The 24440-nt window shown below is 47.3% G+C and overlaps 1 protein-coding gene across 1 annotated transcript in view; it reads left to right on the forward strand.

Moving 5' to 3' along the window:
• IRF8 (interferon regulatory factor 8) overlaps positions 1 to 13580 on the forward strand; it is a 30361-nt gene extending 16781 nt beyond the window's left edge. Inside the window, exons 4-9 of the mRNA XM_040329410.1 lie at positions 1251 to 1315; positions 2076 to 2184; positions 4229 to 4282; positions 7312 to 7695; positions 12346 to 12461; positions 13335 to 13580. Coding sequence (XP_040185344.1) covers positions 1251 to 1315; positions 2076 to 2184; positions 4229 to 4282; positions 7312 to 7695; positions 12346 to 12461; positions 13335 to 13508 — 902 coding nt within the window. The 3' untranslated portion in view covers positions 13509 to 13580. The remainder of the gene's footprint in view (positions 1 to 1250; positions 1316 to 2075; positions 2185 to 4228; positions 4283 to 7311; positions 7696 to 12345; positions 12462 to 13334) is intronic.
• The last annotated feature ends 10860 nt before the right edge of the window (positions 13581 to 24440 follow it).

Consider the following 24440-nt stretch of genomic DNA (forward strand, 5'->3'; position numbering starts at 1 on the left):
CCCAACCTAAATCCACCACAATAATTCACCTTCTGTAATACTCCACACATAGGGAAACTAATGCAGCAGCAGAGTAGGGAAAACGCTCATTCCAATATGTGAAAGGAGTTTTTTTCCAATTGTGACTCAAAACTAATCAGCTGTGAAGGTAAACGGAGCACAAACATGTTAAAATTCAGTTTCTCAAAAATGATAATTGGGCTAACTGGTGCAGACCAGCTCCACCCTATGCGTTTTGTCACAATTTACGTCATCGGGGGCATAGTCAGTTGTGACGAAACGCTTAGGGTGGAGCTGATGCTTGTGACGTCACCACGCATGCCTGAATGAGAATACTGATGGATTTGATCCCGGAACTGGTATTTTTTATTTAGGCACTTGTTTATGACATTTATCTTGTGAGTGACCCTCTTTTTATATTTAATACATTTAATCCCGGTTTTGTTCTTTTATATGATAACATAGTTGTTGCTTGGAAAACTGCAATGATAATTGATAATGAGGGAAAGGTTCCCATCATGGATGACACATTAGTTGAAACAGTTGATACAATATCTGTTTGTTTATTATCCCTGTACACCTGCTGTGCCCATTATGAGGGGTTCCCACCATCCCTGTGCTGAGTTCCCGGGTCTGTACACCTGCTGTGCCCATTATGAGGGGTTCCCACCATCCCTGTGCCGAGTTCCTGGGTCTGTACACCTGCTGTGCCCATTATGAGGGGTTCCCACCATCCCTGTGCTGAGTTCCCGGGTCTGTACACCTGCTGTGCCCATTATGAGGGGCTCCCACCATCCCTGTGCTGAGTTCCCGGTCTTTACACCTGCTGTGCCCATTATGAGGGGTTCCCACCATCCCTGTGCTGAGTTCCCCGGTCTGTGCACCTGCTGTGCCCATTATGAGGGGTTCCCACCATCCCTGTGCTGAGGTCCTGGGTCTGTACACCTGCTGTGCCCATTATGAGGGGTTCCCACCATCCCTGTGCTGAGTTCCCCGGTCTGTGCACCTGCTGTGCCCATTATGAGGGGTTCCCACCATCCCTGTACTGAGTTCCCGGGTCTGTACACCTGCTGTGCCCATTATGAGGGGTTCCCACCATCCCTGTGCTGAGTTGACAGGAACCCCCAGAACTTCCAGGTGGGGTCCGACTCGGGAACTGTGGCAAGCAGACCCAGCTCACTAGGACTCCACCTATAACCAGAATGTCTATATGTAGTACTATACTTCATTGTCTTCATCTTAAATTTCAGGTAAAATTGCTGGGAGTAACCTGAATGATCTCACAGAGATGGACTGCAGCTCCTCAGAAATGGAGGTAAGAAAATAAAGTTTAGCTCCAGGAAATTAGGAAATCCCTCTAGTCAGTCAGCTGGCTATTCATTTAAAACAGTCACCAAACATATATTAAAGTGGTTGTAAACCTCAGACATGAAATATGAACAAAGCATATCCTCTTTTAAGGTTTGCTTGCCTCAATCCAGAGCGTCATTTCTGTCTGCTGCCCCATTCCTCTGCTATCAGCATAAATCGCTTCTGACAAGTTTTCCTGACACCAAGGGGAAAAAGGTGACAGGGGAGGTCAGAGGCGGCTCTAGGCTTTATGAGGCCTTAGGCAAAACTTGATATGGGGCCCCACTCACACCCATGATGAGAAAAAATAATTCAAGGACAAGAGCCTCTTCCCCACAACACTGGCCAGTGGTTGTGGAGGTCTGCGGGCAGGGGGCTTATCGGAAGCCCCCTTAGATAAGGTGACCCCCAGATCCTTCTCTTTAATACCTAAGGGGCGGGGGGCCACCCGGTGATGTCACCTGCTGAACCCGCCCCCCTTGTGACGTCATTGACTGAGGGCATGCTGGGTCATTGACGTCACAAGGGGTGGTGTCACCGATATTCACTGGTTGTTAGGGACACTGGCGGCCCCGCTCCTGAGTCAGGGCTCTTAACGCTGCTTGTCCCTCAAAACTTGTCCTGGACTAGTGAAGCAGCAGGATGAGCATGACGTTCAGGAAGAAGTTAGATTTATTAGGGAGAGATTGTCCTCACCTGTCTCTGAATTCACCTTCCTGTTTTAGACGTCTGCGGATGACTTCTTGGTGAACATCAAACGCAGCCCATCTCCGGCCAAGGACACCTGCCAGAAGCCAGGGACACATGATTGGTGGATGTACTCTTCCAACGCAGGTATTGGCACCTCCTATCATGCACTGTGATTCACATAGTGATACACAGGGATGGGGGGCACTGTGGTATCGTATGAGGTGGAGGGGGAGAGGGCCACAAGGAGATGGGGGAGGGGATTTGTGTTGGGAGGGGGAATTTTTGGGGGGCAGCAATGGGTAAGGATTCTTATAGATGGGGAAAGAGAGGATTTGTGCCAGGAGGGGGAATTTGTTCTTGTTTTTTGCTAAAAGAGGTGAAATGGTAGAGTGGGGTGGGGATTTGTACTAGTAGATGATATTTTAGGGCCAGATTCAGGTACATTAGCGCCGGTGTAACGTAAGCCGTTTACGTTACACCGCCGCAAGTTTGCAGTTTTAGTACCTGATCCACAAAGCACTTACCTGGAAACTTGCGGCGGTGTATCGTAAATACGTCCGGCGCAAGGCGGTCCAAATCGAATGGGCGGCTAACATTTAAATTAGGCGCGCTCCCGCGCCGGACCTACTGCGCATGCTCCGTTTCTTAACTCCCGCCGTGCTTTGCGCGAAGTGACGTAATTTTTTCGAACGGCGACGCGCGTAGCGTACTTCCGTATTCCTGGACGTGTTACGCAAACGACGTTAAATTTTTAATTTCGACGTGGGAACGACGGCCATACTTTAGACAGCAATACGATTGCTGACTAAAGTTAAGGCACCCAAAACGACGACTAACTTTGCGACGGGAAACTAGACTAGCGGCGACGTAGCGAACGCGAAAATCCGTCGTGGATCGCCGTAATTTCTAATTTGCATACCCGACGCTGGTTTACGACGCGAACTCCCCCCAGCGGCGGCCACGGTACTGCATCCTAAGATCCGACAGTGTAAAACAATTACACCTGTCGGATCTTCTGGCTATCTATGCGGCTGATTCTATGAATCAGCCGCATAGATACTCTGAGAGATACTCCGGCGTATCAGGAGAAACGCCGTCGTATCTCCTTTGTGAATCTGGCCCTTAGTTTTTAGTGGAGGAGATTTGTGCTAGTAGGTATGATCTGGAGGTGTTTGTGCTAGGAGGTGAAATGGGGGGGGGGGGGTTGTGTTGGGAGGGGGATTTTCGAGGGCAGCAATGGGTAAGAATTGTTATAGGAGGGTAAATTTGGGGAAGGGGGTGCAAGGAATGGTGATTTGGGGAGATTTGTGTTGGATGGGGAGATGGGAGAAGAGGATTTGTGCTAGGAGGGGGAATTTTGCTAAAGACGTGATATGGTAGAGGGGGAGGGGATTTGTACCAGGGGAGGACATTTTTTTTTTTTTTTTTAGTGGGGAGATTTGTGCTAGTAGGTATGATCTGGAGGTGTTTGTGCTAGAAGGGGAAATGGGGGGGGGGGTGATTAAGAGGGGGATTTTGGGGGGGCAGCAAGGGGTAAGAATTGTTATAGATGGGAAAATTCAGGGACGCGAGTGTTAGGAGTGGTGATTTTAGGGAGATTTGTGTTAGAAGGGGGGATGAGGGGAAGAGGATCTGTGCTAGGAGGTGGAATTATTATTTTTTTGCTAAAAGAGGTGATATGGTAGAGGAGGGAGGGGATTTGTATTAGGGGAGGACATTTTTTTTTTTTAGTGGGGAGATTTGTGCTAGTAGGTATGATCTGGAGGTGTTTGTGCTAGGAGTGGGAATTTTGGGGGGGGGGGGGGTGTTCTAGAAGGGGGATTGGGGTGGGGAATTTGTGCTGGTGGGGGTGGGTGGAGTGGGGGGAGATGATGTGTACTCAGAGGGGAAATTTGAGGGATGGAGGATTTGTGCTAGGGGCAGTGATTTTTCTTTTGGGGGGTTGTGCTGAGGGGGGTTAGGGGAGTGAGAGGATTTTTGCTGGAAGCAGTGATTTTATTTGGGGGGGAGGGTTGTGCTGGGAGGATTTGGGGAGAGAGAGGATTTGTGCTGGGAGGGGGCATTTACGCAGGGGGGTGGAGTTTTCCTTGGAGGAGGGGAAATTCATGCTATGGGGATAATCATGCACATTAGTACTCAATTTTTTTTGGAAGGGGGATAAAGTTGTAAATATTTTTGTCTTCTGTAGGAATGCATGGAGTGGAAGGTTATAACATGTATTCCAGTGATCCGGTCCCTCACGGTAAGACATAACAATTTCCATAATTCCTTTTTTTTTTTTACTTACCAGAAATTGCGGTTGCTAGGCGGATCTTCCTAATCTGCCTCTTCCTATTCCAGCCGCCCATTCATACAGCGCTGCGAGACTCGCGCATGCACAGTAGGAAATGGGCAGTGAGGCTGCAAGGCTCCACTGCCTGTTTCCCTTAGTGAGGATGGCGGCGCTGGGACCTGCCGCGATCAAGGGGTCGGCCTCGGGGGGGGGGGGGGGGGGGGACATTGTGGGTGCCTAGGACAGGTAAGTGTCGTTATTAAAAGTCAGCAGCTACAGTGTTTGCTTAGCAGGTACGCCATTCAGCTGCAGCACAGATTTATTTGTCTTGACAGCAACAGCGTTTGCTCCCATGATACATAAAGCCGTGACTCCAATGCTGTAGGAGGTGATTTCACCACCACAGTTAAAAAAAAGAGCATATATGCCGAAGCAGTGTTTGTAGCTGCTGACTTTAAAAACAAATAATAACAGAAGAAAATAAGTATATCATTTTTTGTTTGCTGTAACTATTTATTTCTTACACTATGTTAAGAAAACAATAAAAATTCTTCCAATATGTTTGACAATAATATCGAAATATCACCTAAACCAACGACCTCCTGCTCTCTAGATCTCTTTTCTCCTCCTCCCATGCTTATCTCTAGGACTTCTGCAGAGCCACTCCCATCCTCTGGAACTCTCTACCTCAATCTGTCCGGATATCTCTTACTCTGGCCACCTTTAGGAGATCTCTAAAAAGTAATTTCTTCAAGGACACCTATCCCACCTCCACCTAAGAACTGAACTTTTTATTCTTCATTGTTCAATCAGCTCATCCCTCCCTTCCATCAGCCCCACCCTATTGGATTGCAAGCTCTTATGAACACTTTTTGTATTGTAAATCCTATTTATTATTATTAATAATAATAATAATAATAATAATAATTATAATAACAACAACATGCTTATTAGCCCTACAAATAGCAAGCATTGATATGTGCCCCCATAGACTTCAATGGAACTCACTCGGAACAATTCACTCTTATCCCTAATATGGAGCATTGAAATGCTTTTCCTAGAACATGTGAAGCGTTGAGTTTCGGAGTTCTGGGGGAAAAGATGAAACCTCCTTTAGTCCTGGCTGCTCATTTTAATACAATGAGGTCTGTTATTCCCCATTGTACAGATGAAACCCCCAGCCGGAGGGAGGAAGCACCTGTGACCGAAGAGCCCCGCCCCCTCACTTTGGTGGTCACTGATCATTGGAGCACGGCTGTGGAAATTTCCTGCGTAGTAATCGAACTGATGGGGGAAATTCACTGCTGTATGCACTAATATAAAACATTTTGGGGTTTTCACTGAAACAGAAACAGAACAGGGGCATACAAGCCAGTTATATATATATAAAACAAATCTGAAGGCGGAATATCCCTTTAATTTTATTTTTAGGGGGAAGTTTACCATGATCTATTTTTACTAGTATTTTCTTATTTCTGTTAAATAAGATAATGGGAACATTTTGTAAAAATATTTCGTTTGAAGGGGAAAGGTAACATTGTTTTATTTCGGGAAGCTAATGAAAGATTTTGGGGACTGCTGAAAAAAATGCTGTAAGTGAGGATGTTTTTAAAAAAAATAAAATAATTCATTTGTATTGATTAATTTACTGCATACAAAGGAAAAAAAATTCAAAACCTAATCTATCCGGCGCTCACTGTTAATGACAGAATTTTTCCCAGAGCTTAAGGTCCAATTACAGACATCCCTTGTAATGTATTGGGCAGCAATGTCAGCAGAGCTCAGTTCAGTCCATATACACTGTATCCTCAGTTCAGTCCATATACACTGTATCCTCAGTTCAGTCCATATACACTGTATCTTAAGTACAGGCCATATACACTGTATCTTCAGTTCAGGCCATATACACTGTATCCTCAGTTCAGGCCATATACACTGTATCCTCAGATCAGTCCATATACACTGTATCCTCAGCTAAGTTCATATACACTGTATCCTCAGTTCAGTCCATATACACTGTATCCTCAGTTCAGTCCATATACACTGTATCCTCAGTTCAGTCCATATACACTGTATCCTCAGTTCAGTCCATATACACTGTATCCTCAGTTCAGTCCATATACACTGTATCCTCAGATCAGTCCATATACACTGTATCCTCAGATCAGTCCATATACACTGTATCCTCAGTTCATTCCATATACACTGTATCCTCATATCAGTCCATATACACTGTATCTTCAGTTCAGTCCATATACACGGTATCCTCAGATCAGTCCATATACACTGTATCCTCAGTTCAGTCCATATACACTGTATCCTCAGTTCAGTTCATATACACTGTATCCTCAGTTCAGTCCATATACAGATACATGACATATAGTGAGCCCTTGTGCAATGCGCATTACATACAAAGCGCGGTGCACCCGTATTGCGGAGGCTGCCCATTAACTCCTGGGATTGATGACACTTATATCCCGGGAGCCAATGGGCGGACGGATAGGACATACGTCGCCGCGACGAGGTATAGCGAAAGTGCACCTGTCTCAGGCCAAAAATGGTAATAAGCTTTGAAAAAAAAAAATATTCCGATAATTAATAGGAATGGGATCAGAAACGTAGGTGGAGGGTCCACCCCACGGGGAAGGGGGAGGGTCGGGGGAGTGGGAGGCCCACCCACGTTTCTGATCCCATTCCTATTAATTATCGGGAATTTTTGGAGCTTCAAAGGTTGGGTGGAACTCCGCTTTAAGCCTTGATGAAGAGATTTGGCCCCTGAAATGTGTTGGCTTTCTTTTTTGTTTTTCCATTAGTTTTTTTCATTGGAATTTGTACCTGGATAGACATTTTTACTCCACCCACTAAAAAAAATAAAAAATAAAAATAAAAGTTTGACTGTGATAGGGGCTTACAGCTGGGTGTACATCAGCCAAAATATACTAATAACAATGTCACCCAAAGCTAGGCTCCCCTTGAAAATCTCTCCTCTGCCTCCACAGGATTTTCCCAGATGGTCATCCAGTTCTACTACGGAGGGAAAGCGGTCAGCCAACTGACGACGACGCGCATGGAAGGGTGCCGCCTCTCCTTGCGCCAGCCCGTCGGCAGTGAAAAGTATTACCTGTCAGAAGGTGTCGAAAACGTCCAGTTCCCCTCAGCGGAGTACATCACGAGCGAGCGCCAGCGGCAGATCACCAAGAAGCTGTTCGGACACCTGGAGAGGGGGGTCCTCCTAATCAGCAACCGGAATGGAATCTTCATCAAGAGGCTGTGCCAGGGCCGGGTGTTCTGGAGCGGGAACTGCATGCCGTACAAAGACCGGCCAGCCAAGCTGGAGAGGGACGAGTTCACCAAAATCTTCGACACCAATCAGTACATAAGAGGTGAGCGATGGATCCCAATCAGTGGCGGCTGGTGCTCAAAACGTTTGGGGGGGGGGCGCAAACGAAAAAGAAAAAAACAATTGCAGCCTCACTGTGCCCATCAAATGCAGCCACTGTGCCATCAATTGTCACCACTGTGCCATGCCATAAAACGCAACCACTGTGCCATGCCATCAAATGCAGTTACTGTGCCATCAATTGTCACCACTGTGCCGTGCCATCAAACGCAGCCACTGTGCCATCAATTGTCACCACTGTGCCAAGGCATCAAATGCAGTCACTGTGCCATGCCATCAAACACAGTCACTGTGTCATCAATTGTCACCACTATGCCATGCCATCAATTGTCACCACTGTGCCCATCAATTGTCGCCACTGTGCCATCAATTGTTACCACTGTGCCCATCAATTGTTATCACTGTGCCATCAATTGTTACCACTGTGCCATCAATTGCTACCACTGTGCCATCAATTGTAGCCACTGTGCCCCGCAATTGTCGCCACTGTTTCCCCCGCAATTGTTGCCACTGTGCCCAGTAAAATGCTGCCACTGTGACCTGTATGTGCCATCAATTGTTACCACTGTGCCCATCAATTGTTACCACTGTGCCATCAATTATTACCACTGTGCCATCAATTGTTACCACTGTGCCCATCAATTGTTACCACTGTGCCCAGCAATTGTAGCCACTGTGCCCCGCAATTGTCGCCACTGTGCCCAGTAAAATGCTGTCACTGTGACCTGTATGTGCCATCAATTGTTACCACTGTGCCCCGCAATTGTCGCCACTGTGCCCCGCAATTGTTGCCACTGTGCCCAGTAAAATGCTACCACTGTGACCTGTAAAATGCCCCCCCCCCTGCCTGGCACTTACCTTTCTGGGGTCAGCCGTGCTTCTACCGTCCCTCGATGTCTTTTCCCACCCTCGATGACGCTTCAGCCAATCAGGTGAACCTCATTGGCTGAGACGCCTGTCAGTCTTATCCAAGGAACGCACCGCCGGTACGTCCCGAGGATAAGCATTCAGGAAGCAGACTACGCTGGCTCTGATAGGCACTTCCACACAGCCAACCAGCTGCCGTTATTCAGATGGTCGGCGCTCACCATCCGGCCATCTGAATAGGGGGCGGCAGCAGCGAAAATACATAGATTCATGCAATGCATGAATCTATGTATTTCAGTGGCTGTGCGAGAGCCAGAGGGGGCGGCGCTCCAGTGCCCTCTATGGACGAACCGCCACTGACAATTATACACTAAAGTCCAAACGCTGCAACATTTGATTTCATTTTGGAGATTCTGATAAGGTTTTAATTGCTGTTTGTGTTTTCCTGTGTCGGTGACAACCACACCTCCTGCTCTTTGTGTAGGTGTCACAGGGACAGGAAGTGAGGGAAAATCTCCCTAGTAGGGCTACAGCTAAAAAATTTAAGTGAAATGCGTTTCAAATGCGCTGCACACACGCGGCGCACCTGCAGTGTCATTGATTGTTAATGACACCACACCCACGGTTTGCAAACATGCGTTTGTCACGCGACAAAACACGCTACCAATTGCACCAAAACGCGGCTTCCCGCTACGCTCAGGTGTGAATGCCGCCTAAAGGATATGAGGTCCTTTAAAGCTGACAGTTTTATTGTAGTAATGACATTGTTGGCCGTTCATCGCACTCCGTAGTGATCGGAAGTGAGCTATAGAGCAATATATGAATCCTGCGTATATATATTTGCATTGTTATCAGGCAGGTGCTGTGATGTTATTTATAGCTCTAGGAGGAAACACTTTGTTTTTATTACTGTTTATTCTCTTATGAGGAACGTTGAGCTCTGCATACAAAGCGGGGTGTAACCCTCCCTCTATATTGACCAGAGATTAGAGGCAGTGCGGCTGGTACTCAATTTTTTTGGGGGGCGCAAACAAACTACTGTGCCCATCTATTGCTGCTGCTACTGTGCCCATCAATTGCCGCTACTGTGCCCATCAATTGCCGTTACTGTGCCATCTATTGCTGCTACTGTGCCCACCTATTGCTTCTGCTACTGTGCCCATCAATTGCTGCCAGTGTGCCCATCAATTGCCGCTACTGTGCCCATCAATTGCCGTTACTGTGCCATCTATTGCTGCTACTGTGCCCATCAATTGCTGCCAGTGTGCCCATCAATCGCTGACACTGTGCCTATCAATTGCTACCAGTGTGCCCATCAATTGCCGCTACTGTGCCCATCAATTTCTGCCAATGTGCCCATCAATTGCCGTTACTGTGCCCATAAATTGCTGCCAGTGTGCCCATCAATTACCACTACTGTGCCCATCATCAATTGCTGCCAGTGTGCCCATCAATTGCCGTTACTGTGCCCATAAATTGCTGCCAGTGTGCCCATCAATTGCCGTTACTGTGCCCATCAATTGCTGCCAGTGTAGCCATGAATTGCTGCTACCGTGCCCATCAATTGCTGCCAGTGTGCCCATCAATTGTCACTACTGTGCCCACCATCAATTGCTGCCAGTGTGCCCATCAATTGGCGCTACTGTGCCCACTAAGTGCTGCCAGTGTGCATCCCCTGCCCGCCCGGAACTTACCTGTCTCGGGGGGACAGCGGGTCCAAAAACAGCACCTGTCGTTTCAGCCAATCAGGTGACAGGTAACAGACCCGAGCACCTGATTGGCTGAGAATATTTTTTTGCTTTCTTAACACAACGCTGTTCACCTTTTTGGACGCCTATTAGAGCCTATGGCTGTAATCGGGTGCTTCCAAAAAATACCCGACCATAGATAGATTCATGCAATGAATACAGGTGGCAGGAGAGACGGGGCAGCGCCTGTGCGCCCTTTATGGATGCACTGCCACTGATTAGAGGTAATCCCGTATTTCGAATGGCATTAAACTTGGATTGAAAAAAGTAGAGGTGCAACGCTAAACACAATTTTTTTTTTTTTAAAGTCCATAAGGAAAAAGATTCAGATTCAGTGTGCACCAATCTTAGTAAATCTCTTAGTAAAGCTCCCCCCGCGACGCGGGACTTTCCAGGGCTCAGGTAAGTAAAACGGGGGGCTGGGGGGCCAGTGATCGTAAGATGTTTTTTTTTCACATAGACTGAGACTCCCATTAAGGAGAAAAAACATGAACCTTTACAACCCCTTTAAAGTCTAGTTGCCACACACAGAGCCACAGCTTGGCCCGTCCGCTCCCTCTCCTGATTGGCTCACTGGCTGTGATTGACAGCCCCCCAACACTTTCCTGAGCCCCATCTTGATCCAGCGATGCGCACGAGAGCCTCTGCTGTCGGGGGACTCTCACTCCTCATTGGCTGAGGCAGCAGCGGGAGCCAATGAGCAGTGAGAATCCCCAGAGAGCTGAGGCTCTCGAGTACATTGCTGGATCAGGATGGGGCTCAGGTAAGTATTAGAGGGGCTGCTGCACATAGAAGGTTTTTTACCTTAATGCATAAAATGCATGAAAGTAGAAAACCTCGAGCCTTTAGAACCATTTTAAGGCTCCATGCACACTGTACTCCAAAGGACAACTGGGAGAAAAGCAGCTGGAAAAAGCCGAGTACAAGGCGCTTTTTTTGCATGCGCGTTTATGTATGTTCTCATGTATGGTGTCAATGCATTCTATTGACAAGAATATATCTTTTTTTTTCTTTCTGGTAGTTAGAATGTATTACTGTGCAGAAATTACAGTAAAACCTTGGTTTGAGAGTAACTTGGTTTGAGAGCGTTTTGCAAGACAAGCAAAACTAATTTATAAATTTTGACTTGATATACAAGCGATGTCTTGATATACAAGTAGCGTCATGTCACAGCTGAGTATAAAGGAGACTCTGAGGGGCAGATCCACAAAGAGAGTAAGCCGGCGTATCTACTGATACGCCGGCGTACTTTCAAATTTCCCGCGTCGTATCTTTGTTTTGAATCCTCAAAACAAGATACGACGGCATCTGGGTTAGATCCGACAGGCGTACGTCTTCGTACGCCTTCGGATCTAAGATGCAATTCTTCGGCGTCCGCTGGGTGGCGTTCCCGTCGTAATCCGCGTCGAGTATGCAAATTAGCTATTTCCGACGATCCACGAACGTACGAGCGTCCGTCGCATTCTTTTACGTCGCCTCTAGTCGGCTTTTTCCGGCGTATAGTTAAAGCTGCTGTTTTGCGGCGTATAGTTAAACCTGCTATGTTAAGTATGGCCGTCGTTCCCGCGTTTAATTTGAATTTATTTTTTTCGTTTGCGTAAGTCGTCCGTGAATCGGGATGGACGTAATTTACACCCACGTCAAAACAATGACGTCCTTGCGACGTCATTTAGGGACGGCGCATGCGCTGTTCGTTCGGCGTGGGGACGCGCTTCATTTAAATGAAACACGCCCCCCTACTCGCCGATTTGAATTAGGCGCCGTTACGCCGCGAGAGATACACTACGCCGCCGTAACTTACGGCGCGAATTCTTCCAGGATTCAAAACAAAAAAAGTAAGTTACAGCGGCGTAGCGTATCTCAGATACGCTGCGCCGGGGCAGATCTTTGTGAATGCCTAACATGGAGGAGCATTTAGAGACGGAGAAAAAAAAAAATGTCAAGCACCTGTAAAACAGGCGTTGTTGAGCTGCAGTTTTAATTCCTGAAGTTCATGTGTCTTCTTTTTGTCCCTACAGAGTTCCAACATTGTTACTCCAATCAGCTGAGACTCCCAGACAGCAAAGTGACGCTGTGCTTTGGGGAGGAGTTTCCTGACGCCACGCCGCTGCATATGAAGCTCATCATCGTGCAGGTAATTAAAGACTTAATAAAAAAAAGCTGGATAGAAATGACACAGCCATCACAGCCTGAGTGTCTCTGGGCTCATATGCCGCATACACGCGATCATAGCTGTGCGCACAGGGTGTGCCAGGTGTGCCTGGGCACACCCTAATCACTCTGTGCTGCGCAGATTCCCCCTGCTGCTTGGCTGCAGAGAAAGAGAGTGGGGAATTTACACACAGAGCTCCACGTCCCTGCTCAGTTACTGGGCAATCGCGGGTGCCCGGCGGCCATCGCGGCCGCCGGGCACGCGCATTGTGTTCCCAGTGACGCGACGGGTGTCGCTACTGTGCCTAATTATTGCTGCCAGTGTGCCCATCAATAACATCTGCAGTATGCTGTTTTTTTTTTTTTTTACTTGTACTTATCGTTATATGAGCCCTTGTTTCCCGGCTCCGAGCGGGGAATCCTGCAGGAAATGGGCGTTTCTAAGCGAAGAGGAGTTGATTGACGGCTGCTAAGGCGCGTCTTGGCCTCTGTTTAATCTTCAACTGCCATGATGCTGCACATGTGATCAGTTATGACACCAGCCATTGGATGGTTTGACAGTTTGGTTGAGAGCACAACCAATGTGACAGTTAGCTTTCCCGGCATTCCAGGAATGTAACTGCTTTTTCAAACTGTTAAATTGATGGGTTTACTTCCGCTTTAAGAATGCTGGAAAGTTCATTTTGAGGGTGAACCTCCGCTTTAATGCATCTTCTTTGGTGATGATCAAAACATCTCATAGCGTGCAGTGACATCAGAAAAGACCGAAGGGAAGGCCGGAGGTCAGCCTTCAGAAACGCCATGGCGGCGGCTGCGATTTTATATCTGATCCCAGTATCCTCTTCTGTCTCCGCAGGTGGAACAGCTTGGCTTGAGGCAGCTGCTGGAACCTTCTACCAAAAACTACAACATGGCCGGCTTGCACTTGGTGCCCGACTCTCAGATGGACTCCATCCAACGTCACCTCCCGGATCCCTGCACCACCCACCAGAGGGCGTTCTACCGGGACACCCCGCAGATCACAGTCTAAGCCCCGCCCCCCGCACTCCTCTGCCCGTATTTTTACCTGTACAGTGACAAATAAATTTATATTTTTATAGTTTGTTGGTGATACTTTGTATAGTCAGTGTGAAGGGAATGTTTCTGATTCTTCTTGTAAGGGACCAATGGTGGGGAAAATATATATTTTCTGGAAGATATCATGGGGGGGGGGTTGGGGTTGAGTTCTGCGTCAGGTATAAGGTAAAACGCTGCTAATAGGTTAGGCGCCGTGTACATGCAAAATGTTCTCAACGCCTGCCCATTTCTAGACCAATGCCCCGGTACACATTAGCGCCCCCCGCGGGAGGGAGAACAATCATTCTATAATAAAAATGCAAAGTGAAAAGCTATTTTCCTGTCTGGCTGTTTTTATTAATAATCAGGATAAACAAATAGCTTTGCACAGAACAGGATCGTGGCGACAAACCGCTTCCTGAACCTGTCTGTGGGTTCTGGAAACCAACTGACCATTGCACACAATGCACACATCCTTAACCACTTAAGCCCCGGACCAATATGCTGGCTAAAGACCCAAGGTGTTTTTACAGTTCGGGACTGCGTCGCTTTAACAGACAATTGCGCGGTCGTGCGACGTGGCTCCCAAACAAAATTGGCGTCCTTTTTTCTCCACAAATAGAGCTTTCTTTTGGTGGTATTTGATCACATCTGCGGTTTTTAGTTTTTGCGCTATAAACAAAAATAGAGCGACAATTTTGAAAAAAATGCAATATTTTTTACTTTTTGCTATAATAAATATCCCCCAAAAACATATATAATTTTTTTTCCTCAGTTTAGGCCGATACGTATTCTTCTACCTATTTTTGGTAAAAAAAATCGCAATAATCGTTTATCGGTTGGTTTGCGCAAAATTTATAGCGTTTACAAAATAGGGGATAGTTTTATTGCATTTTTTTTTTTTTTTTACTACTAATGGCGGCGATCAGCGATTTTTTTTTTCGTGACTGCGACATTATGGCGGACACTTCGGACAATTTTGACACATTTTTGGGACCATTGTCATTTTCACAGCAAAAAATGCATTTAAATTGCATTCTTTATTGTGAAAATGACAGTTGCAGTTTGGGAGTTAACCACAGGGGGCACTGAAGGAGTTAGGGTTCACTGTGTGAGTGTTTACAACTGTAGGGGGGTGTGGCTGTAGGTGTGACGTCATCGATCGTGTCTCCCCTATACGTCGCCACAGTGAAGCACGGGGAAGCCGTGTTTACACACGGCTCTCCCCGTTCTTCAGCTCCGGGGACCGATCGCCGCACTCGAGCGGCGATCGGGTCCGCGGGATCCGCGGGCCCAGTCCCGGAGCTTCGGACCGGGTCGCGGGAGCGCGCCCGCATCCCACGGCTGGGTACAAGTACAGGACGTATATATACGTGCTTGTGCCCAGCCGTGCCATTCTGCCGACGTATATGTGCAGGAGGCGGTCCTTAAGTGGTTAAAGCAGTATTAAACCCAAAAGTGAACATTTATTATATTGCAGCTTACCAATTCCATATCACACAACTGTCCCAGATTTTGAGGGTCTGTCTCGGATTTTGAGGGACTGTCTCTGATTTCGAGGGACTGTCTCGGATTTGGAGGTAGGTCCATGTAGGTCAGGTAGGTGAGGTCAATGTATGTCAGGTAGGTGTATGTAGGTCAGGCAGGTGTATGCATGTCAGGTATGTGTATGCATGTCAGGTATGTGTATGTATGTCAGGTAGGTGTATGTATGTCAGGTATGTGTATGTATGTCAGGTAGGTGTATGTATGTCAGGTAGGTGTATGTATGTCAGGTAGGTGTATGTATGTCAGGTAGGTGTATGTATGTCAGGTAGGTGTATGTATGTCAGTTTATGTATGTCAGGTAGGTGTATGTATGTCAGTGTATGTCAGGTAGGTGTATGTATGTGAGGTAGTCAGTGTAATGGTGAGTGTGTCAGGTAGGTGAGTTTAGTGTTCAAAATTGATGGGCAATGCTAAGCCAGGCAGCAACCAGTAAGTGAGCTTACCCCCCACCGCCCAGCCAAAAAAAAAAACACGCCATGACCATCCTGGATCCAAAACCGCCCCCCCCCCCGGTGCCGGCCTCGGGCTGAAGCCCCTGGTCTTCTTGCCACCTAGCCAAGCCCCTGGGTCCACCGCATCTGCTGATTGGCTCCCGCTGTGCCCAATCACAGCGGGAGCGGGTCGCCGGCGGAACGCGTGCGTGTCGCAGACCCAGATGTGCAGAAACACGTAGAGGTGCGTGATTCTGCACAGGAGAGATGCCTCGCCCGGTAAATGTATATAGAGTGGAACCTTGGATTACGATCATAATCCGTTCCAGGAGAATTCTCGTAACCCAAAGTACTAGCATATCAAAGCGAGTTTCCCCATAGAAGTCAATGGAAACGAAAATAATTTGTTCCGCATTGACTTCAATGGCATGCAATACCGCATGTGGCCAGAGGTAGGGGGTGCCAGAGAGCCTTGGAAATGATCGGGGACAGCTCAGCTGACCTCGGAAAGGCTCCGATCGACTCTGCTCGCTCCGGCGCCCCCGCCCCTCTGGCCAAATGCGGTACTGCACACCCTATTAGCTTGAATTCTGCCCGTTTGGCGAGACAACACTCGCAAACCAAGTCAGAATTTTTATTTTTTTTAAAGTTGCTCGACTTTTAAAATGCTTGTGAACCGCGTTACTCGTGAACCGAGGTTCCACTGTTCCAAGCGGTTAATAAGACACAGAAGTTGAATTCTTTGCATTACTCATTGCAGGCACTGCTGCAGCTCTCTACAGAGAAAAACAGGAAGTGCACACCGCCTGACACTGCATTCTGTGTAATAAGACAAAAAAAAAAATATTTTTTAATTTTTTCACTTTGCCAAGTTCTGTCGCAATAACTCCCATGAATACTGCATGTAGTCCCCCCCCCCCCCCCCCGGATCATTTGATATTTTACCTTTACACAGCCTGTGGTCAGTCTGTTTTTTTCTACATTGTTGTGCCGATGAATGCTGACAAAGGACGATCTTATTGAGCAAAAACAAGGAAAATAAAAAAAGAGGAAAAAAGGACTTTAAAGGTTGCCACTGTAATAACAAATAGGGGAAAAAAAAAAAGGAGAATGGTCTCGTATTATAGTAAAAATACATAATTTATTTAAACTTTGCCCAGGGGCCCATGATGCTATTAAGACGGCCCTGCTGGTGCTACACTAACAGTGTAGTGCAAGCCGGTGGGGACTCTTTCCGTGTTCCCCCCCCCCCCCCCCCCCTGCAAAGTGCTGCCCTAAGCCTGGGCCTTGTTGGCCTAGGCCAGTATACAGCATCGGGTAAGTCTGTAAAAAGACTCACCTGTAGGTACAGTGACTAACATCTCCTAATCTTGCACTGTTTAGGAGATATCCACTCTGCATGCAGCCAGTACTGTCACCGGCGTAGACGTTCTGAAGGTCCTTTCAAAGCTCTGTGCTGCGGCCGTGACTACTGCGCGCATGCGTGGGAGTGACATCATCGCGACTCAGCCAGTCAGATGGCCAGGGCACGTAAAGCGGTAAGGAAGAGCGGGTGAAGATAGAAGCCCTGCCAGTGGTGACAGCGTGCCGCTGGAGGGCTTTGTTCTAAGGTAAGTATTTCATAGAGTGCTAGTATGCGATGCAGTGCTCCACCTTTACTGATCGGATTGCACTATACACACTGGCCCAGATTCAAGAAGCACTTGCGCCCGCGCAACCATAGGTTGCGCGGCGCAAGTGCTTACTTGCTCCGGTGTAAAGAGTGCTCCTGATTCAGGAACCTCGTTACACCGAATGCAGCCTAGGATGTGACAAACATAAGCCTCCTTATGCCTTCACATCCCAGGCTGCATTCTTGCGTTGGCCGCTAGGGGGCGCGGCCTTTGTGATCGGCGTGTAGTATGCAAATTGCATACTACCACCGATTCACAAAAGTTGCGCGGGCCCTTCTCACGCAAGGTACGGAGTTTCCGTACGGCGCCTTTAGCATAAGGTTGCTCCTGCTATAGCAGGCGCAGCCAATGCTAAAGTATAGCTGCGCCTCCCGCTCGCGACGTTCGAATTTCACGTTGTTTACGTAAGTGAACCGTGAATGGCGCTGGACGCCATTCACGTTCACTTACAAGCAAATGACGTCCTTGCAACGTCATTTGCCGCAATGCACGTCGGGAAAGTTTCCCGACGGAGCATGCGCTGTTCACTCGGCGCGGGAGCGCGCCTAATTTAAATGATTCCCGCCCCCGGCGGGATCATTTACATTAGGCAGCCTTGCGCCCGGCTGCTTAGCATATTGCCCGCGCAATTTACGGAGCAACTGCTCCGTGAATCGCGGGCAAAGCGCAATATTTGCGTGGGCGCAGAGAAAAAAATTTGCTCTTTGCCCACGCAAATATTGCGCGATTCTACTTGAATCTGGGCCACTATATATTATATATTATACACACTATATACTATATATTATACACACTATATACTATATATTATACACACTATATACTATATATTATACACACATTATATACTATATACTATATATTATACACACTATACATACTATATACTATATATTATACACACTATACATACTATATATTATACACCCTATACATACTATATACTATATACACTATACATACTGGGCCGGATTCAAAGAGATTTGCGCATTATTTACGGAGGCGCATGGCAACGTTTTTGCCCTGCGCCCCCGCAAATTTGCCCTGCTGCCCTTGATTCACGGAGCAGAAGCTCTGTGAATTACGCGGGCGCGCCGGCAAAATGGGAATCATTTAAATTATGCGCTTTCCCGCGCCGATCGTAGAGCGCATGCTCCGCCGGGAAACTTTCCCGACGTGCATTGCGGCAAATGATGTCGCAAGGACGTCATTTGCTTCAAAGTGAACGTGAATGGCATCCAGCGCCATTCACGATTCACTTACGCAAACGACGTAAAATTCAAATTTCGCGACGCGGGAACGACGGGTATACGTAACATGGGCTGCCCCTGCTAATAGCAGGGGCTGCCTTGCGCGAAAACCGCCGTACGTAAACGACGTAAATTGCGTACGCAGGGCTCGCGCAACGTTGTGAATCGGTGTTAGTATGCAATTTGCATACTATACACTGAGCACAACGTGAACGCCACCTAGCGTCCACCGCAAGAATGCAGCCTAAGATATGCGGGCATAAGAGCCTTATGCCGCGCAGATCTTAGGCTGCAGCCGGCGTAACGAGGTTCCTGAATCAGGAGCACTCGTTACGCCGGCGCAAGTAAGCAATTGCGCTGTGTAACCTATGGTTACACAGGCGCAATTGCTTCTTGAATCCGGCCCACTATACATACTATATACTACTGTATATATTATACACACTATATATGCTATATATTATACATACTATACATAATGTACATCTGATTTCTACAGTTGGCCCCTTGTTGATGCACTGAATGGGGCCCATTGGGGCAATTGGCCATCTCCGCAGATTTTAACCTTTCGTTTGGCCGCATCTGAAATGGGGAAAGGGGGGGGGGGGGTGAAAAATACAGAAATAAAGAACTTACCAAACATCTGCTTCCTCCCGGCTCTGTAACCCCCCAGACTCAGCGTGTGAATTTTGTCTGTTACAAAACAGCCACTTCTGATCTCTGACTAGCGGTTTTCCAACCATGTGTTGCCCAATTTGTGGTATTGGGGTGAGCGCAGCAAGGACACCGAAAATTAAATCAGTGTCGGACTCCAGGGCTCACCAGGAAGATTATTATTTATTGTATCTTTGAGTAAAAATCTATCATTTTCTTCTAACAACATAATTTAGCTATTTTTAGTGCACTGTATGTATGGACTCTGCACAGTACTACTTCTCTTTTATTGTATGCCGGGTGTCATTCTCAGTATCTGTTCTTATTCTGTATGTATGGACTCTGCACAGTACTACTTCTCTTGTCCTGTATGCTGGGTGTAATTCTCGGTATCTGTTCTTATTCTGTATGTATGGACTCTGCACAGTACTACTTCTCTTTCCTGTATGCCGGGTGTAATTCTCAGTATCTGTTCTTATTCTGTATGTATGGACTCTGCACAGTACTACTTCTCTTGTCCTGTATGCCGGGTGTAATTCTCAGTATCTGTTCTTATTCTGTATGTATGGACTCTGCACAGTACTACTTCTCTTGTCCTGTATGCTGGGTGTAATTCTCAGTATCTGTTCTTATTCTGTATGTATGGACTCTGCACAGTACTACTTCTCTTTTATTGTATGCTGGGTGTAATTCTCAGTATCTGTTCTTATTCTGTATGTACCCTGTTTCCCCAAAAATAAAACCTACCCTGAAAATAAGACCTAGTGTTATTTTCCAGGGCTGCAATATAAGCCCTACCCTGAAAATAAGCCCTAGTTAAAAATGCTTGTAAAATCCTATAATCCACTCTATTATAGTAGTATATAATGTACAATGTGTGTGTTTCTGTAATATAATTGCGGGGGAAGAGAGCTCCGGCGGGTAACAGAAGCGCAGAGCGGCTTTATAACAAAGGTATTTGGCACAATTATATTACAGAAACACACACATTGTACATTATATAATACTGTAATAGAGTAGATTATAGGATTTTACAAGCATTTTAACTCAGTTCACACTGGGGATTCCTGACAGGCAGGGAGGGAGAGGGGTAGAGAAGACATCAAATTACATAGTAAGACCTACCCCGAAAATAAGCCCTACTGTGTCTTTTGTTGGCATAATTAATATAAGACCCGGGCTTATTTTCGGGGAAACACGGTATGGACTCTGCACAGTACTACTTCTCTTTCCTGAATGCCGGGTGTAATTCATGACTTTACGAAATCCGGTGGTAAAGATACCACGCTGTACACAACCTCTTTGCTGTACCTTCACATAGGCTACTTCTTCTTCCATCCAGGGACGTAGATAAGGGGGTGGACAGGGGGGTCCAAACCCTCCCCAGAGCATCAGTCAATTTTACAGCATCCAGGCTAATGTAGCCTATCAGCTGTGAGCGCCGAACGCTGGATACCGGCTAAAAATACATTTGTTCCCCATCTACCTGCATTGTAAAGTAGGTCGGTACTTGAAAGGTCCCATATGATGTCAGGAGGCACTTATCATGAGCTTCAGCTACCTATTGGCTGGGAAGGCAGCAGGAGGCGGTGCTTCTGCCTCCTCAGCCAATGGGTACACACGGTGCATTGTCCTTCCCTGCAAATTCATCCCGCGGGCAGCCATCCATTAACTTTTTTAGCTCATAGGAACCCTCAAAATAAATGTCAGGTCTTGGGGAACTCCTCTGCTAAAACCAAAAGGAGGGTTAGTGGTAAAAATACCCTTTACATTGGAAAGTCCTTCTTACAATAGTGTCTGGAATGACAATCTCGGCTAGATGCAATAATGAAACTTGCATTGAAGTCAGTGAAAAACAGTTCACAACAAGCCCGGTGTAAAGAAGCCCAGCCAGTAACACTCACAGATGACAGTAGCGGGTAGCAGGGCAGGTGTCAGCCAAGCTGACAGGGTCTGTCTGGAGGGGTGGAATGCAGCCTGGCCAACCCGAAAACCAAGTGAGAAGGTTTCCAAGAAGAGTGGTGGATCCCTACTCATCTGTAACTTTTCCCTACCGTGAATACGATTCCTGACTGATAGGTGACCTCTCCCTGCACTACCCACATGCTGAATGCACGCTAAACCCAGGAGCCAGGGTCTGAAGTAGACTCTGCCTGACCCAAAATGACCGCAAGGGCCACATGGGCTGTCAGCATTGATTTGGATCAAGTGACCCAGGAAACCATAGAAGAACCATTCCTCCTGACTTCATCTCCCTCTGCACTACTGCTGTGGTTGAGCGCCACCTGCAGTGGAGAAAACAGACTGCACCTGCCTACAAGCTAAAAAGATCATTGCCATGCTGCTGGTTCTGCCAAGTGCATACCTCCCAACTGTCCCTGATTTCGAGGGACTGTATCTGAATGTCCCTCTGTCCCTCATTCTCCTCATTTGTCCCTCATTTTGGTCTGATCTATACAGATGTATATAAAATGCACTTTTTATCTATCAAAAAGTGTGTTCCCAGTGCTAAACCTTTCATCTGATTTCTAAATTGCTGCATTTGTAAATTCCAAAAGCCAATATAAAGAAATAGTAGTGGTAAAAAAAGCACTTGTGGGTTTAACCAATCTTGTTTTTTTTGTAAAATTCTCCTTTGAGGGGGCGTGGGCAAGGGGTGTGTCCTATGCCTACATACTTCTGCTGATAGGTGTCCCTCATTCCCATCTCAGAAAGTTGGGAGGTATGCAAGTGGCGTTGGCCTCGGAATTATTTAGCGGCGAGGTCAATCGTCCTCAGTTGGCTGAGAATGGCAGGTCTATCGAAAATGTTGCGGCCAGACTCATCCACCTCACCAACCGCTCAGTGTCCACCACCCCTCTCTGCAAATTCCTCCATTGGATTTCATTGGATTGTTTGCCGCCACCCCCCCCCCCCTCCAAAAAAAATATACCACCAGCCCCCACTGGGACATCTGGAGCCCAGGGCAAACATACCCCCCAAGATGTATGAGCATTATGTGCCAACAAAACTCCCCTTCAAAAAAAAAATCACCCCTCCTAGCACAAATCCTCTACACCACAAATTTCCTCTCCTAGCACAAATACCCCTCCCCCCTACTATCCCTCATCATCCCTCCTAGCACAGATCGTTCTCCCCATATTTCCTCTCCTAGCACAAATACCCCCCCCCCCCCTCATCCCTCCCCCCCATTATCCCTCCTAGCACAGATCGTTCTCCCCATATTTCCTCTCCTAGCACAAATACACCCCCCCTCATCCCTCCCCCCCATTATCCCTCCTAGCATAGATGGTTCCCCCCAAATTTCCTCTCCTAGCACAAATACCCCCGCCCCTCATGCCTCCCCCCCCATTATCCCTACTAGTACAGATGGTTCCCCCCAAATTTCATCTCCTAGCACAAATCCCCCCCAAATTATCCCTACTAGCACAAATCCCCCCCCCCCCAAAAAAAAATATGCCACCAGCCACCACTGGGACATCTGGAGCCCAGGGCAACCATACCCCCCAAGATGTATGAGCATTATGTGCCAACAAAACTCCCCTTCAAAAAAAAAATCACCCCTCCTAGCACAAATCCTCTACACCACAAATTTCCTCTCCTAGCACAAATACCCCTCCCCCACTCGCCCTCATCATCCCTCCTAGCACAGATCGTTCTCCCCATATTTCCTCTCCTAGCACAAATACCCCCCCCTCATCCCTCCCCCCCATTATCCCTCCTAGCACAGATCGTTCCCCCCAAATGTCCTCTCCTAGCACAAATACCCCCCCTCATCCCTCCCCCCCATTATCCCTCCTAGCACAGATCGTTCTCCCCATATTTCCTCTCCTAGCACAAATACCCCCCCCCCTCATCCCTCCCCCCCATTATCCCTCCTAGCACAGATCGTTCCCCCCAAATGTCCTCTCCTAGCACAAATACCCCCCCTCATCCCTCCCCCCCATTATCCCTCCTAGCACAGATCGTTCTCCCCATATTTCCTCTCCTAGCACAAATACCCCCCCCCCCCTCATCCCTCCTCCCCATTATCCCTCCTAGCACAGATGGTTCCCCCCAAATTTCCTCTCCTAGCACAAATACCCCCCCCCCCCCTAATTATCCCTACTAGCACTAAACCCCCCCCCACCTCCCCCCCCCAAAAAAATCCACTTCTAGCACAAATCCCCCCCAATTAAAAATGTCTAATACCACTTTAATCCTGTATATTATAAAGATATTAATTTTGTTTTCGTATTAATAAATAAATAAATAAATAATAATAATAATGATAATTTACACTGCTAATGCATTTTTGACCAACAAGGCTTTTTTCAAATCTGAATCAGACTCGGTGGGTCAAAACTCATTACCGGCATATAGTGCAATGTCATTGGCGCCGGTGATCTGCTAATATGGTTCCGGCAATCCAGATGGTTCCTGTAAGGACTGTGCAGGCGCAATCCTTGCCGCCGGAAATCTCCGAACCTCGGCCGGCATCCAGGGCGACGTGGAATTTGAGGTAAGTGGCCAGTCAGCCTCACGTCCTAGCTTCGCTCGGACGGCTCGCTCGGCCTCCTGGCTCTTTTTTTAACATCCTCCAATCCACGGAGATGTTAAGGAATGAGCCTGGATGCCGGCCGAGGTTCGGAGATTTCCGTCGGCAAGGATTGCGCCTGCGCAGTCCTTACAGGAACCATCTAGATAGGGGAACCATAACGACAAGTCACCGGCTTGGCTGATCTGCGTGCCGGTCAGTCAATGAGTCAGAAAGTACTGGAGCCAGAGGCAGCCAGGAAAACAGTATTTCTTTAGCAAGGAGGATAGGGACCATTTTGATCAAACTCCAGGTATTGTCACCCTAGTATGACATTGTATTTAGAAAATAAATAAACACATATTTAACATTTTTTTTTTTTAATTTAAAACATTCCGCAAGAATTTCCGAGGTTTTCCCGAAGCTGTATGATGGGGGGAGGGGCACCGCTCATGCGCTGTTGGCTCTGCACTTTGTCTTACAGGATTGTGCAATGATCACACAAGTGTTTCTCGGGGTCACGGCTGTTTTTGTGTCTGAATTCCCTCTACAGAGGAAGTATCTATTCCACTTAAAAACAGTCAGGAAATTGTGTTTTGCTGTCGGTTTTTTCTTTTCAATGTACGCGAGTCAAACAGGACGATTAAACGGATTTGGAGGGCGGCACCTGTCTGTCCAGCTGGCTCTCCCATTAGCTGCATTCCTGTGTTAGCCAGAATTCTTATTTTCTAAGCGGTCATGCATAGGTGTGCACAGGGGGTGTGCCAGGTGTGCCTGGGCACACCCTAATTCCTATGTGCAGTGCAGATTCCCCCTACTGCCCGGGCTTCCCCC

The sequence above is a fragment of the Rana temporaria genome, chromosome 11 (genome assembly GCF_905171775.1).
Source record: "Rana temporaria chromosome 11, aRanTem1.1, whole genome shotgun sequence".
In the NCBI taxonomy this organism is placed as follows: domain Eukaryota; kingdom Metazoa; phylum Chordata; class Amphibia; order Anura; family Ranidae; genus Rana; species Rana temporaria.